General features: G+C 45.3%; 1 protein-coding gene across 2 annotated transcripts in view; it reads right to left on the reverse strand.

Annotated features, from left to right (window-relative positions):
- Positions 1–15,287, reverse strand: part of adamts19 (ADAM metallopeptidase with thrombospondin type 1 motif 19) — a 406,630-nt gene that overhangs the window by 374,882 nt on the left and 16,461 nt on the right. For both annotated transcript variants that reach the window (XM_033017772.1, XM_033017773.1), the window contains one exon: positions 9,424–9,586. In XM_033017772.1, the coding sequence (XP_032873663.1) occupies positions 9,424–9,586 (163 nt within the window). The remainder of the gene's footprint in view (positions 1–9,423; positions 9,587–15,287) is intronic.

The following is a 15,287-nucleotide window of genomic DNA, read 5'->3' on the forward strand; positions in this document are numbered from 1 at the left end:
GCTATGAAAGCTAACATACCATTCGCTTTCTTCACTGCCTGCTGCACCTGCATGCCTACTTTCAATGACTGGTGTACCATGACACCCAGGTCTCGCTGCATCTCCCCTTTTCCTAATCGGCCACCATTTAGATAATAGTCAGCTTTCCTGTTTTTGCCACCAAAATGGATAACCTCACATTTATCCACATTATACTGCATCTGCCAAACATTTGCCCACTCACCCAGCCTATCCAAGTCACCTTGCAGTCTCCTAGCATCCTCCTCACAGCTAACACTGCCCCCCAGCTTAGTGGCATCCGCAAACTTGGAGATATTGCCTTCAATTCCCTCATCCAGATCATTAATATATATTGTAAATAGCTGGGGTCCCATCACTGAGCCTTGCGGTACCCCACTAGTCACTGCCCGCCATTGTGAAAAGGACCCGTTTACTCCTACTCTTTGCTTCCTGTTTGCCAGCCAGTTCTCTATCCACATCAATACTGAACCCCCAATGCTGTGTGCTTTAAGTTTGTATACTATTCTCTTATGTGGGACCTTGTCGAAAGCCTTCCAGAAGTGCAGATACACCACATCCACTGGTTCTCCCCTATCCACGCTACTAGTTACATCCTCGAAAAATTCTATAAGATTCGTCAGACATGATTTACCTTTCGTAAATCCATGCTGACTTTGTCCAATGATTTCACCACTTTCCAAATGTGCTGCTATCCCATCTTTAATAACTGACTCTAGCAGTTTCCCCACTACCGATGTTGGACTAATTGGTCTGTAATTCCCCGTTTTCTCTCTCCCTCCCTTCTTAAAAAGTGGGGTTACGTTTGCTACCCGCCAATCCTCAGGTACTACTCCAGAATCTAAAGAGTTCTGAAAGATTATTACTAATGCATCCACTATTTCTGGAGCTACTTCCTTAAGTACTCTGGGATGCAGCCTATCTGGCCCTGGGGATTTATCGGCCTTTAATCCATTCAATTTACCCAACACCACTTCCCGACTAACCTGGATTTCATTCAATTCCTCCAACTCCTTTGACCCGCGGTCCCCTGCTATTTCCGGCAGATTATTTATGTCTTCCTTAGTGAAGACGGAACCAAAGTAGTTATTCAATTGGTCCGCCATATCTTTGTTCCCCATGATCAACTCACCTGTTTCTGACTGCAAGGGACCTACATTTGTTTTAACTAATCTTTTTCTTTTCACATATCTATAAAAACATTTGCAGTCAGTTTTTATGTTCCCTGCCAGTTTTCTTTCATAATCTATTTTTCCTTTCCTAATTAAGCCCTTGTCCTCCTCTGCTGGTCTCTGAATTTCTCCCATTCCTCTGGTATGCTGCTTTTTCTGGCTAATTTGTACGTATCATCCTTCGCTTTGATACTATCCCTGATTTCCCTTGTTATCCAAGGATGCACTACCTTCCCCGATTTATTCTTTTGCCAAACTGGGATGAACAATTTTTGTAGTTCATCCATGCAGTCTTTAAATGTCTTCCATTGCATATCCACCGTCAACCCTTTTAGAATTTATTGCCAGTCAATCTTGGCCAATTCACGTCTCATATTCTCAAAGTTACCTTTCTTTAAGTTCAGAACCATTGTTTCTGAATTAACAATGTCACCCTCCATCTTAATGAAGAACTCAACCATATTATGGTCACTCTTGCCCAAGGGGGCACGTACAACAAGGCTGCTAACTAACCCTTCCTCATTACTCAATACCCAGTCTAAAATAGCCTGCTCTCTCGTTGGTTCCTCTACATGTTGATTTAGATAACTATCCTGCATACATCTCAACCTCGAGAGACGCCATTTAAAAACGGCCTTTCGGGAACAGCTTTACTTCGAGGACCACGTCTCCCGTGGGGGCTACGGGTAGGGAATGGCTGCTTTGGGGGATTATACTTTTAAAACTCTGTGTGTGGGGGTGCTTGGTGTGTGTGATGCCGCCCCGCCCCCCCCCCCCCCCCCATCCATCGCACATTGGGCATTATACTTTGGGGGACAGGTTGCGTTGGGGGACCAGGCCTCCCGTGGGGGCTATGGGTGAGTGGTTGAATATTGCATTGGAGGAACGGGTTGCATTGGGGGACCAGGCCTCCCATGTGACAGGGACCTAATGGGTCTCACTTGGTCTAGTATCTATATTACTAAATCTCTGATCTTGACCGCTTTTGGCCCACTGTGCTGCGATTTCCGACAGAATGCCGCCACCTACGGCCGTCATTTTTGGCCACCTCGCTCAGAGCCCCCCCCCCCCCCCGCCTTACGGGAGTGGAGGATTTTTCCCATCGATGACAAATCAGAGAGATATTAATGTTTTTTTTTTTTAAATCACCATTCTGCTGCCCCTGCTGGAGGGAGGGGGAGGGACTATAAAACCAGGAAGTGGTGTGCCTCACTCAGTCTCTGCAAGATGGATGAAGCCAAGGGTCACGTCTCTCTGAGCTCTGAATAACACTGAACAAATGTCTACGCAACTGTGAGTACCCTTAATGTGGTTTGAAAATGAAAACAAAGAAACATAGAAACATAGAAATTAGGTGCAGGAGTAGGCCATTCGGCCCTTCGAGCCTGCACCGCCATTCAATATGATCATGGCTGATCATCCAACAGTATCCCGTACCTGCCTTCTCTCCATACCCTCTGATCCCCTTAGCCACAAGGGCCACATCTAACGCCCTCTTAAATATAGCCAATGAACTGGCCTCAACTACCCTCTGTGGCAGAGAGTTCCAGAGATTCACCACTCCACATTCACCAAGTTTTTCTCATCTCGGTTTTAAAGGATTTCCCCCTTATCCTTAAGCTGTGACCCCTTGTCCTGGACTTCCCCAACATCGGGAGCAATCTTCCTGCATCTAGCCTGTCCAACCCCTTAAGAATTTTGTAAGTTTCTATAAGATCCCCTCTCAATCTCCTAAATTCTAGAGTATAAACCAAGTCTATCCAGTCTTTCTTCATAAGACAGTCCTGACATCCCAGGAATCAGTCTGGTGAACCTTCTCTGCACTCCCTCTATGGCAATAATGTCCTTCCTCAAATTTGGAGACCTAAACTGCACGCAATACTCCAGGTGTGGTCTCACCAAGACCCTGTACAACTGCAGTAGAACCTCGCTGCTCCTATACTCAAATCCTTTTGCTATGAAAGCTAACATACCATTCGCTTTCTTCACTGCCTGCTGCACCTGCATGCCTACTTTCAATGACTGGTGTACCATGACACCCAGGTCTCGCTGCATCTCCCCTTTTCCTAATCGGCCACCATTTAGATAATAGTCAGCTTTCCTGTTTTTGCCACCAAAATGGATAACCTCACATTTATCCACATTATACTGCATCTGCCAAACATTTGCCCACTCACCCAGCCTATCCAAGTCACCTTGCAGTCTCCTAGCATCCTCCTCACAGCTAACACTGCCCCCCAGCTTAGTGGCATCCGCAAACTTGGAGATATTGCCTTCAATTCCCTCATCCAGATCATTAATATATATTGTAAATAGCTGGGGTCCCATCACTGAGCCTTGCGGTACCCCACTAGTCACTGCCCGCCATTGTGAAAAGGACCCGTTTACTCCTACTCTTTGCTTCCTGTTTGCCAGCCAGTTCTCTATCCACATCAATACTGAACCCCCAATGCTGTGTGCTTTAAGTTTGTATACTATTCTCTTATGTGGGACCTTGTCGAAAGCCTTCCAGAAGTGCAGATACACCACATCCACTGGTTCTCCCCTATCCACGCTACTAGTTACATCCTCGAAAAATTCTATAAGATTCGTCAGACATGATTTACCTTTCGTAAATCCATGCTGACTTTGTCCAATGATTTCACCACTTTCCAAATGTGCTGCTATCCCATCTTTAATAACTGACTCTAGCAGTTTCCCCACTACCGATGTTGGACTAATTGGTCTGTAATTCCCCGTTTTCTCTCTCCCTCCCTTCTTAAAAAGTGGGGTTACGTTTGCTACCCGCCAATCCTCAGGTACTACTCCAGAATCTAAAGAGTTCTGAAAGATTATTACTAATGCATCCACTATTTCTGGAGCTACTTCCTTAAGTACTCTGGGATGCAGCCTATCTGGCCCTGGGGATTTATCGGCCTTTAATCCATTCAATTTACCCAACACCACTTCCCGACTAACCTGGATTTCACTCAATTCCTCCAACTCCTTTGACCCGCGGTCCCCTGCTATTTCCGGCAGATTATTTATGTCTTCCTTAGTGAAGACGGAACCAAAGTAGTTATTCAATTGGTCCGCCATATCTTTGTTCCCCATGATCAACTCACCTGTTTCTGACTGCAAGGGACCTACATTTGTTTTAACTAATCTTTTTCTTTTCACATATCTATAAAAACATTTGCAGTCAGTTTTTATGTTCCCTGCCAGTTTTCTTTCATAATCTATTTTTCCTTTCCTAATTAAGCCCCTTGTCCTCCTCTGCTGGTCTCTGAATTTCTCCCATTCCTCTGGTATGCTGCTTTTTCTGGCTAATTTGTACGTATCATCCTTCGCTTTGATACTATCCCTGATTTCCCTTGTTATCCAAGGATGCACTACCTTCCCCGATTTATTCTTTTGCCAAACTGGGATGAACAATTTTTGTAGTTCATCCATGCAGTCTTTAAATGTCTTCCATTGCATATCCACCGTCAACCCTTTTAGAATTTATTGCCAGTCAATCTTGGCCAATTCACGTCTCATATTCTCAAAGTTACCTTTCTTTAAGTTCAGAACCATTGTTTCTGAATTAACAATGTCACCCTCCATCTTAATGAAGAACTCAACCATATTATGGTCACTCTTGCCCAAGGGGGCACGTACAACAAGGCTGCTAACTAACCCTTCCTCATTACTCAATACCCAGTCTAAAATAGCCTGCTCTCTCGTTGGTTCCTCTACATGTTGATTTAGATAACTATCCTGCATACATTCCAAGAAATCCTCTTCCTCAGCACCCCTGCCAATTTGATTCACCCAATCTATATGTAGATTGAAGTCACCCATTATAACTGTTTTGCCTTTGTCGCACGCATTTCTAATTTCCTGTTTGATACCATCTCCAACTACTACTGTTAGGTGGCCTGTACACAACACCCACCAGCGTTTTCTGCCCCTTAGTGTTTCGCAGCTCTACCCATACCGATTCCACATCCTCCAAACTAATGTCCTTCCTTTCCATTGCGTTAATCTCCTCTCTAACCAGCAACGCTACCCCACCTCCTTTTCCTTTCTCTCTATCCCTCCTGAATATTGAATATCCCTGGATGTTCAGCTCCTAGCCTTGGTCACCCTGGAGCCATGTCTCCGTGATCCCAACTATATCATAATCATTAATGGCTATCTGCACGTTCAACTCATCCACCTTATTACGAATACTCCTTGCATTGAGACACAAAGCCTTCAGGCTTGTTTTTACAATGCTCTTACCCCTTATACAATTATGTTGAAAAGTGGCCCTTTTTGATTTTTGCCCTGGTTTTGTCTGCCTGCCACTTTTACTTTTCACCTTGCTACCTATTGCTTCTACCCTCATTTTACACCCCCTGCCTCTCTGCTCGTGTACCCATCCCCCTGCCACATTAGTTTAAAAATCCTCCCCGACAGCCCTAGCAAACACTCCTCCAAGGACATTGGTTCCATTCCAGCCCAGGTGCAGACCGTCCTGTTTGTACTGGTCCCACCTCCCCCAGAACTGGTTCCAATGCCCTAAAAATTTGAATCCCTCCCCCTTGGACCATTTTTCAAGCCACGTATTCATCTGCAAATATGGTTTGTTTGAAGTAAAAAGGCACTGCCTGCAAATGGATGTTTGGGTGCTTTGGCTTGAAGTTGAAAGGCACTACCTACTGCAAATGGTGGCTTGGGTGCTTTGATTTGAAGTTGAAAGTCACTACTTACTGCAAATGGTGGCTTGGGTACTTTGGCTCGAAGTTGAAAGGCACTGCTTACTGCAAATGGTGGCTTGGGTGCTTTGGCTTGAAGTTGAAAGGCACTACTTACTGCAAATGGTGGCTTGGGTGTTTTGGCTTGAAGTTGAAAGGCACTACTTACTGCAAATGGTGGCTTGGGTGCTTTGGCTTGAGGTTGAAAGGCACTACTTACTGCAAATGGTGGCTTGGGTGCTTTGCTTGAAATTGAAAGGCACTACTTACTGCAAATGGTGGCTTGGTTGCTTTGGCTTGAAGCTGAAAGGCACTACTTACTGCAAATGGTGTCTTGGGTGCTTTGGTTTGAAGTTAAAAGGCACTACTTACTGCAAATGGTGGCGTGGGTGCATTGGCTTGAAGTTGAAAGGTACTACTTACTGCAAATGGTGGCATGAAGTTGAAAGGCATTACTTACTGCAAATGGTGGCTTGGGTGCTTTGGCTTGAAGTTGATTGGCACTACTTACTGCAAATGGTGGCTTGGGTGCTTTGGCTTGAAGTTGAAAGGCACTACTTACTCTAAATGGTGGCTTGGGTGCTTTGGCTTGAAGTTGAAAGGCACTACTTACTGCAAATGGTGGCTTGGGTGCTTTGGTTTGAAGTTAAAAGGCACTACTTACTTCAAATGGCGGCTTGGGTGCTTTGGCTTGAAGTTAAACGGCACTACTGCAAATGCACTTACTTCCTGTTTGCACTTTATATTGATTTTTGATAAAACGCTACCACGTACAGCTGTGATTTTTGGCCATCTTACTCAGTCCCCCCTCTGCTGAGCAGGTGCAGAGAATTCTTCCCATCAATGAGAAATAAAAGTGTTATTAGTGTTTTAAAAATGTTGAGAATCCCTCTCCTGTCAATCACGCCCTGAAAGCCACACCTTTTCCGGTGGGAGGGGGAGGGGTTACAAAACCCGGAAGTGTGGGTGTGGCTCAGTCACTGCATGATGGGGGAGGGAGAGGTCATGACTCTGTCTGAGCTGTGAATCAACTGAACACACTGAATGTCTACTGAACTGTGAGTTTGGTATTTTGTGTAGTTTTATGGTGGTTTCACCCTGCATGAAATGGTATGAAGCTGCATTTGAATGTGGTGGCCTTGGACCCTGCTTGAAGTGGAATGAAACTGCACTTGAATTTGGCGGCCTTGCATCCTGCTTGAAGTGGTATGAAACTTCACTGAATTTGGTGGCCTTGCACCCTGCTGAAAGTGGTATGAAACTGCACTTGAATTTGGTGGCCTTGGATCCAGCTTGAAGTGGTTTGAAACTGCACTTGAATTCGGTGGCCTTGCACCCTGCTTGAAGTGGTTGGAAACTGCACTTGAATTCGGTGGTCTTGCACCCTGCTCATAGTGGTAAGAAACTGCACTTGAATTTGGTGGCCTTGCACTGCTTGAAATCGTAGGAACATGGATTTGAATTTGGTGGCCTTGCACCCTGCTTGAAATGGAATTTCAAGGAATAATCACGAGTCAACTGCCAGCCCACCAGCCGTGAGTGAGCTGCCAGCAAATCAGGCTTGAGGGACTGAGCTGTCACCCCAAGAACCCATACCAGCACTCCAGAAAGCCACCCCACTCGCCACCAATATTGGAATTGGTGGAGAGGTGGAATATTGCTTCGGGGGACCAGCCCTCCCGTGTGAACATGGGACCCAACGGGTCCCACTTAGTCTAGTAAATTACTAAAACTCTCATCTTGTTTGGATGTCTGGTGCGTGAGTGCGTGTGAGTGAGATCCTGAAATTATACCAAAACAGTGCACAATAGCGCTATAATTGTTGCACCACCTTACTCACAATTGTCCTGTGGTATGTTTTCAACAAGTTTCGTTCACATTGATGTTATATTTTACAAGTCATCACATTTTTTAGTTTACAAAATCCAGTTTGAGAAAGAATCACTTCAACACTTCAGTGCCAGTTGCTGGTAGTTACAGTTATGTTACAATGGGATCTCATTTGCAACAATATTTGAATCAAAGAACACTTATTTCCGGCAGAGCGAGGCTGAACAGGAGGGGGAGGGAGTGTTGGGAAAGACAGGGGAAATGGAATTTGAATTTTTTTTTAAGTCCCTGCAGCAAGTGCTTTCATTTTTTTTTGTTTAAAAAGAGGGAGGATGAGAACCTATGGGTGTGTGGTGGAATATTGCGTTGGGGGTCTATATATATATGTATATAAATGTATAGAAAGGAAAGTAGGTGGAAGGGAAGGGGAGGGGGGGAAATAGGTCCAGGTCCAGGTAGGGCACAGGGGAGATAGGGGCTGGGAGAAAAAGAAAGGGAGGGGTGAGCAGCTGGGGAATTGAAATACCACAGATAAAGACAAAAAATGCTGGAGTAACGCAACGGGTTAGTAACATCTCTGTGAAGAAAATGGATAGGTGACATTTTGGGTCGGGACCCTTCTTCAGACTCATCGCCGCCAATTTAAATCCCACTATTTAAATTAATCTGAAATTAATCAAACTAGCAGCGGTAATGGGAGCTAATGTCTATTTGGGTTGTTAATGCTTTTTTAGGGAGGCACATTTGCCACCCTACCCTACTGTAATGCTTCCTCACCATAAACCACTAACATCATGAAGTTTACATTCAAGACAGAAACATCTTTGTATGCCATGCAATGATAATTTATTAGATACAGCATGATAAAATTATTATGACTACTGAGCGACACAAGGATCTGCAAATGCTGATTTATTAATTAAAAAAAGGCAAAGTGCTGGAGTAATTCAGCAGGTCAGGCAGCATCATTGGATAACCTATCCATATTATCAGACAACTGAACTGTCCTCTCATCAGCTAGAGCAAGGTCCTGGCCTCCCATTTACCTAATTGGAGACATTTTGAACTATCTTTAATCAAACTTCAATGTTATATCCTGCACTAAATGCACCCTTTACCCTTTATCGGTGCACTGTGGACAGATTGATTGCATTCATATATAGTCTTTTCTTTGACTCTACTGGACGCAACCAAAACCTCTCCACAGTATCTCGGTACACACGACAAAACTAAAACTAAGGATGTTGACTGACCCGCTGCATTACTCCAGCACTTCGTGTCTATTTTCATAACTACTGTTAATTTTGTTTAATCCAGAGACCAAGCATTATTTTTATATCTATGCTGTTTGGCGCTTGACCCAAGTTAATATTGAAAACACTCAGTGAAAAATAAGAAAAGGTGAAAATCCCATACTTGCATAACAAGAAATCACCTTTGACAATACTAGTAAATGAACTCTTATAACATACAAATGACAGTCTTCTACCTATTGTGTTATGTGTTAATCCTTCTAAAATAAAACATTTGGCACCTGTATTAAAAGAGCAAGAGAATAGTATGTCAGTTAAACACTTTAAGTATCATATTGCAAACTGTGCTTTCTTAGCTATAAATTAGCAAGACCATACGGAAAAGTTAGTTAACCTTCAGACATCTGCACAGCATTCAAGTAGAGCCCAAAGATTATGTTGGAAGTGTACCTGCAGAAATGCCACATAAATTTTGCGATGCCTGCTTTTCAGCAGATTTTTCATCCATCGATCGTTTCCTTCTGTATACGCGATGCGCATATCCCGTTACAGCCATGGTGTGATTCAGCGGTTCAATAAATATAAACTCTTCATTAATCTGAATAAACCCCATCTAAAAAAAAAGTAGGAAAATACATATAAGAAGTCTGTCATTTAGATATCGGTGAATCTACTGCATGTGCTCATTTTAGACACACAGCATCACTGTGTGACTTGATGGCAAAGTGTATTAGATTTCTGTCATTTCAACACTAAGACTTAGGCTTGGATCCAGCACAGTCAAACAGGATAAAGGTTTCCTTCTTCTCTTGGCAGCTGATAAGATCAAAAGTTAAATATGTTTGCACGGTCTAAATTTGCTTCTCAAAGCAAACCAAGGCCATGGCACAAAATTGAATTGGAAAGGTCGCGCTGGAACAGCGGGAGATGTTCTGGAGTTTAGCCATAAGAAAGGGAATCCTTCCTTGCATTTGCCCTATGTTACACCTGACCTGCATCTCCTTGATTTTGTCAGGGAGTGACAGGCGGAAAACTCTTGTATTCTCCAGTTGTTAATTCCTCACTTTGATGGATGAACTCACATTCCCCACTTCATTTCCCAGACTGATCACAAACTTCAAACCTCCCACACGGCAACCCTTCGGAATGTCGCCCTGGGTCTGAGAACGCACCATAGGATTGATGCAACAGCAGGACAATATCAAAAAACACTAAATAAAAACCCAGTCAATTACAGTATCTCCTTTGGCTAACTGACCTACAAATCCATTGCAGTCAATAAAAATATACAATACTATATATAAAAACTTGTCTCAGATACAAATACAAGATAAGCAAATTAAAACAAGTCACTGATATACTGATCACACTTCTACTGGCAAGACATTCAAAGATGGATGGAGATACCAGAGGCTGCAGATGCTGGAATCTTGAGCAAAGCACAGTGTTGGAAGAACTTTGCAGGTCAGATAGCATCCGTGGAAGGAAATGGACAGGTGATGTTTTCAGTCACCATCCTTCTTCAGACTGGTAGTGCACAGGGTACAAAATTGGCAAACAAAGGGAGGGGTGGGCCAAATCCTGGAATGAGATAGGCAAATACATGTGAAGGGAGGGTGCTAGCAGAGTAACAAAGGCTGAAGGTGAAATGGAGACACAAGGCTGTCAGATAAGGAAAGAAGACAGTGGGGGGGAAAGTGTAAAGTCGGAGAGATGGATATATGTGCAAGTGGACAGGGGAAGAGGAAAAAGAGGCATTAAAAAGAAATGGGGAGATGAATGGAAGGAGAGGGGAAAGGAACAGGGTGACAGGGGTGGTTGGAGAAAGGTGTGGTGCAGGAGGAGTGAGAGTTTCCCCTGGCACCCGACCACATGCATACCTTTCTCCCACTGACCCCATCACCTTTTACCTTTCACCTCCTTCCATTCACCTCCCACCCCTCCCAATGCCAAGTCCCCCTATTCCCTTTTGTCCCCCTCTTTCACCTCCCCCCTGTCCATTCCCATCCATATCCCTCCCTCCGGCTTTGCATTTTATTCCTCATCTTCTTTCTATATCAGACGCCCTTTTGTCTCCATTTCGCCTCTGGCCTCTACCCATCTGTGAATCAACCCCCCCCCCCCCCTCCCCCCGACTCAACTGTACCCACCTATCACTTGCCAGGCTTTGAGGCACCCCAACATCTCTTTTCCAGCTTTCTCCCCTCCATCATTCTGAAGAAGGATCCCAGCCCAAACCATCATCAATTAATTTCCTCCACAGATGCTGCCTGACCCGCTGAGCTTCTCCAGCACTTTGTGCTTTCAGTTCAAACCTATAGATGTCTTTGAAGTTTACTATAACACAATGGGAATAGATTTATTTATCAGTTTGGAAAAAAACAAATCGATACTCTTATTTTAAAGATCAAGGAATTTATTCAAAAACTTAATTATTGTTAATATATATTCTAATTAAGTAATATTTCTTCTTTTTAACTCCTTGCTATCCTTCTCTAGTTATGAGTGTTTGACTTCATATGACATTTAACACTGGTATCCCTTCATGAGTTGCTGGAGATCTGCTTTTTCCTGATGCCCTTCTCCTTTCATTAAACCTTCCAAATATCTAATTCAGAAGAAAAATTAATCATTGTCCACTAGCATTATGTACAAGCAAGACCACTGCCTACTAGTTGTAATCTCGTCCCATCTATTCAGTCCTACTGATATCAATGGAATTTGAATCAACGGCGCTACTGCAACCCATTGTCAACACAAATCCAAGTTTAACGCAAGCAACAAAAGACAATTTATCAAATCTAATCTCCCTCCGGTGGCATAACCAACAACTGTTGAAATTTACCTCTTAGAAATAGTTAAAAATTCTAATCTGCACTCCTTCCACCCAATGAGCCACTGTGAAAACTGCATAGATGGAATTATTTTCTACTTCCATGGGCTATACTAGCAAAAAAATACAACTAATGACAGCAGGGTTGGTTATATCTAAAGATTACAATGCATGATGAATTTGCTCCCTCGTGAAGTAAAATTACTGTGATGCATTATATGGAAAAAGCTACAGAAACGCGATGGTCCTTGGAGCTTTAAGAACAGATACCAATGTTAACTACTCTGGTGTCTTCTATTGGCAAAAATGGATCAAAATTTCTTTCCGCTAAATTGGGAAAAGCACAATCAATGGCATTTTTCCATTTTGCACTAAGCAAAATATATTGAATTTAGAGCAATTTTGATTGCCTCCCCAAAAATACATATCCTATCATTCTAATTAACAATGATTAGGGCATTAAAATGACGCATTGCAGTGATCAACCCATTAGGGTACGCCTCTGTTGGGCTTCTGCTGTTGGAATAACTTAGGTCACATATCGTGATTAAGATCCAAAGACTTTATTAGCGTTACAGCATTGGGAACTTCATCTTAATACGTAACTCAAGAGAAAGGACTGAGAAATTTCTGTTAAACTAGTGGGCGTAGCTACAAAGTATGACATAACGCGAGTGACACTGATATACATCCTCCCTCTCAAAGAGTTAAATGTCAGTACAAAACCATTGACTAAATAAGGCATGCATGGCAATTGATAATAAGCTGGAGGAAAGTCAAACATATATTGGGTACTTCACGGTGGGCTTGCATACACGACCAGCATGTGTGCGATTAAAACCATCTTTGTTTTTCCCCACCGGGGACAGAGACCAGCATGCCCGGTGGTGAAACATGGGACTGCAGCGCAGGCAGAGGGGGCGTCGCCACTGGCAAAGTAGCCGCTCCCGAAGTGGGTTGTTGTGCTGGTGTAGGCGGATTAATGCCGCAGGGCACGGACGGCAGTAAACTTGTACGGTCTGGATAATGCGGAGGTGGAGTTTGCTCATTCACAGGCAGGATATGTTGTCTGTTACTCCTGTAGGTGCCGCCATCGGCACTGACCAGATATGAGCGTGGCTCAGAAGCAGTTCCAGAAATAACACCAATACGGTCATGGCCTTTGTCAGTTTGCAAACGAACCACCTGCTCCTTGGTTAATGGTGGCAGCGGCCTACTTGTCTTGTCATACCAGTGTTTTTGAATGTCATGCTTTTGTTGTAACCTGGACTGGACTTCCGATGGTGGAACCACCTGTGCGATCAATGCCTGATCCGTCACAGGCACCGTGGCTCGGGTCTGCCTTGACAATAAATGTTGAGCAGGTGAACCCAAAATTGGGTCGCGGGAGATAGATTGAGCAGATCCAGGTACACGTCGGAATTAGCTCTGTACGATCGTTCCATGAGCTGTTTGGCACTCTTGACAACCCACTCAGTTAGTCCATTCGACTGTGGATATTCAGGGCTGCTGGTGATGTGGCAAAAATCCCAGCGTGCAGCAAAGTCCTTGAAGTGTTGGCTGGTAAATTGACTGCCGTAATCAGATAACAATATGCACGGAGCTCCGTGGTCTGCAAAATGGCGAGCAAGCTTCAAAACTACCCCACGAGAAGTGGGGCTGCTAAGAAAATCAATGTCAAACCATCCAGAATACGAATCGATAAGTACCAGGTACTGCTTGCCATGCAAATATGTCAGTTGCCACTGTAGACCACAGGAGTGCAGGAGCCGGTTTGTGAAAGAAGTGGTTGCTTTTGTTGATGAGTGCAGGGCTCGAAATTAACGGTTGCCCGGGTGCCAATGACCACTCAAACTGCCGCCGGGCAACCTAAACGACGAGTCATTTTGCCCGGCTTGGCAACTTGGTTTATACCGTAGACACAAAAAACTGGAGTAACTCCGCGGGTCCGGCAGCATCTCTGGAGAAAAGGAACGTGACGTTTTGTGTCGGCGACGGTTGTGGGAAAGATGCTAAGTGTGGCGTGACGGAGGGTCGGAGCGAATGTCGGGCAGCAGCGGCGGCGGCGGCGACGGCTCCATCTCCTCCTCCTCCCGCACCCAGCCCCACCCCGCCCGGCCTGATAGCGGCAGCTGCTGCCACTCTGCCAACGGCGCTTTCAAAACAGACCCTTGGAGGAGGGAGGTGTCAGTCAGAGGCGGAAGTAGAATAGGGGGGTGTGATTGGAGGAGAGAGACGAGCCAAAACACTCTCGGCAGCCCTGAACCGCAGCCAGGTCCGATCCCGGTCTCCGGTGCTGTCATCGCTGCCGAACCGCCACTGGACCATCCCCACCCGAGAGCCCCCCCCCCCACACGATCGGGGGTGGCCAGAGGCGTCGGGAGTCAGAAGGGCGCGGCGCCCCCAGCCAGCGCGGAGAAGCAGCGTTAAACCCAGCTCACTCTGCCTGTCCCGCCAGGTTAACCAACAGCCATGTCTGGATTGAGACAGGGCTGTAGGCGAGACAGGCAGAGTTCAGCTGAAATCACCGTTCACAGAAGCCTCCGAAGCCTCGCGCGTGTGTGAGTGTGCGCATGCGCGCGCGGCCGCCAAGATATTCTGTCCGCGGCCCCCTCCATATTTTGGTTGCGATTTATGTGCCTGACAGGTGTTGTCCGAGGAGCGTTGGCCTTCCTTCCCACCTCCTCTGCCCCTTCCTCTCTCTCTCTCGCTCTCTCTCTCTCTCATACGCCCCCCTCCACTCCCCTTATCTTGAGACCCCTCCTCTCCATCCCGCACTGATCCCCATTCCTGTCTCTATTCAGTCCTCACTGACATCCCCTGTGCTCCCCACTCCCCCCCCCCCCCTATCTATTCATCCTGCACTGATCTCCCTAGCCACCTCGCATTGATTCTCCTGCCACTCCCCATCAATCCTACACCGGTCTCCCAATTCATCCTGTACTGACCCCCTTCCCATCCATCCTGCATTGCTCACCCCTTCATCCTGCACTGCTCCCCCCATCCATCCTGCACAGATCCCCCCCATTCAACCCCACTGACATCCCCCGCGCTCTCCCCTCATAATTTTACCTACTACAACCAACACTCACTAATTTCCCTGCCTCAATCCATCCAATCCACACCGATTCATACACCCCCCTCCCCCCCACTCCCGACCCTATTGTGCTGGAAATGTCTTCAGAGCTAACATTGACTATGTTTGATAACGGAATGCAATCAAATATGTTTTAATTCCCAATGTTATTATTTGTTTTAATCCATAAAGATGGATTAATTAAATTTTGAACACGTGAAACATTAAAACCGCAGTGACACAAAATTGCTGGAGGAACTCAGCGGGTGCAGCAGCATCTATGGAGCGAAGGAAATAGGCGACGTTTCGGGCCGAAACCCTTCTTCAGACTGATGGGGGGTGGGGAAAGAAAGAAGGAAAAAGGGAGGAGGAGGAGCCCGAGGGCGGGCGGATGGGAGGGTGGGA

The sequence above is a fragment of the Amblyraja radiata genome, chromosome 3 (genome assembly GCF_010909765.2).
Source record: "Amblyraja radiata isolate CabotCenter1 chromosome 3, sAmbRad1.1.pri, whole genome shotgun sequence".
In the NCBI taxonomy this organism is placed as follows: Eukaryota; Metazoa; Chordata; class Chondrichthyes; order Rajiformes; family Rajidae; genus Amblyraja; species Amblyraja radiata.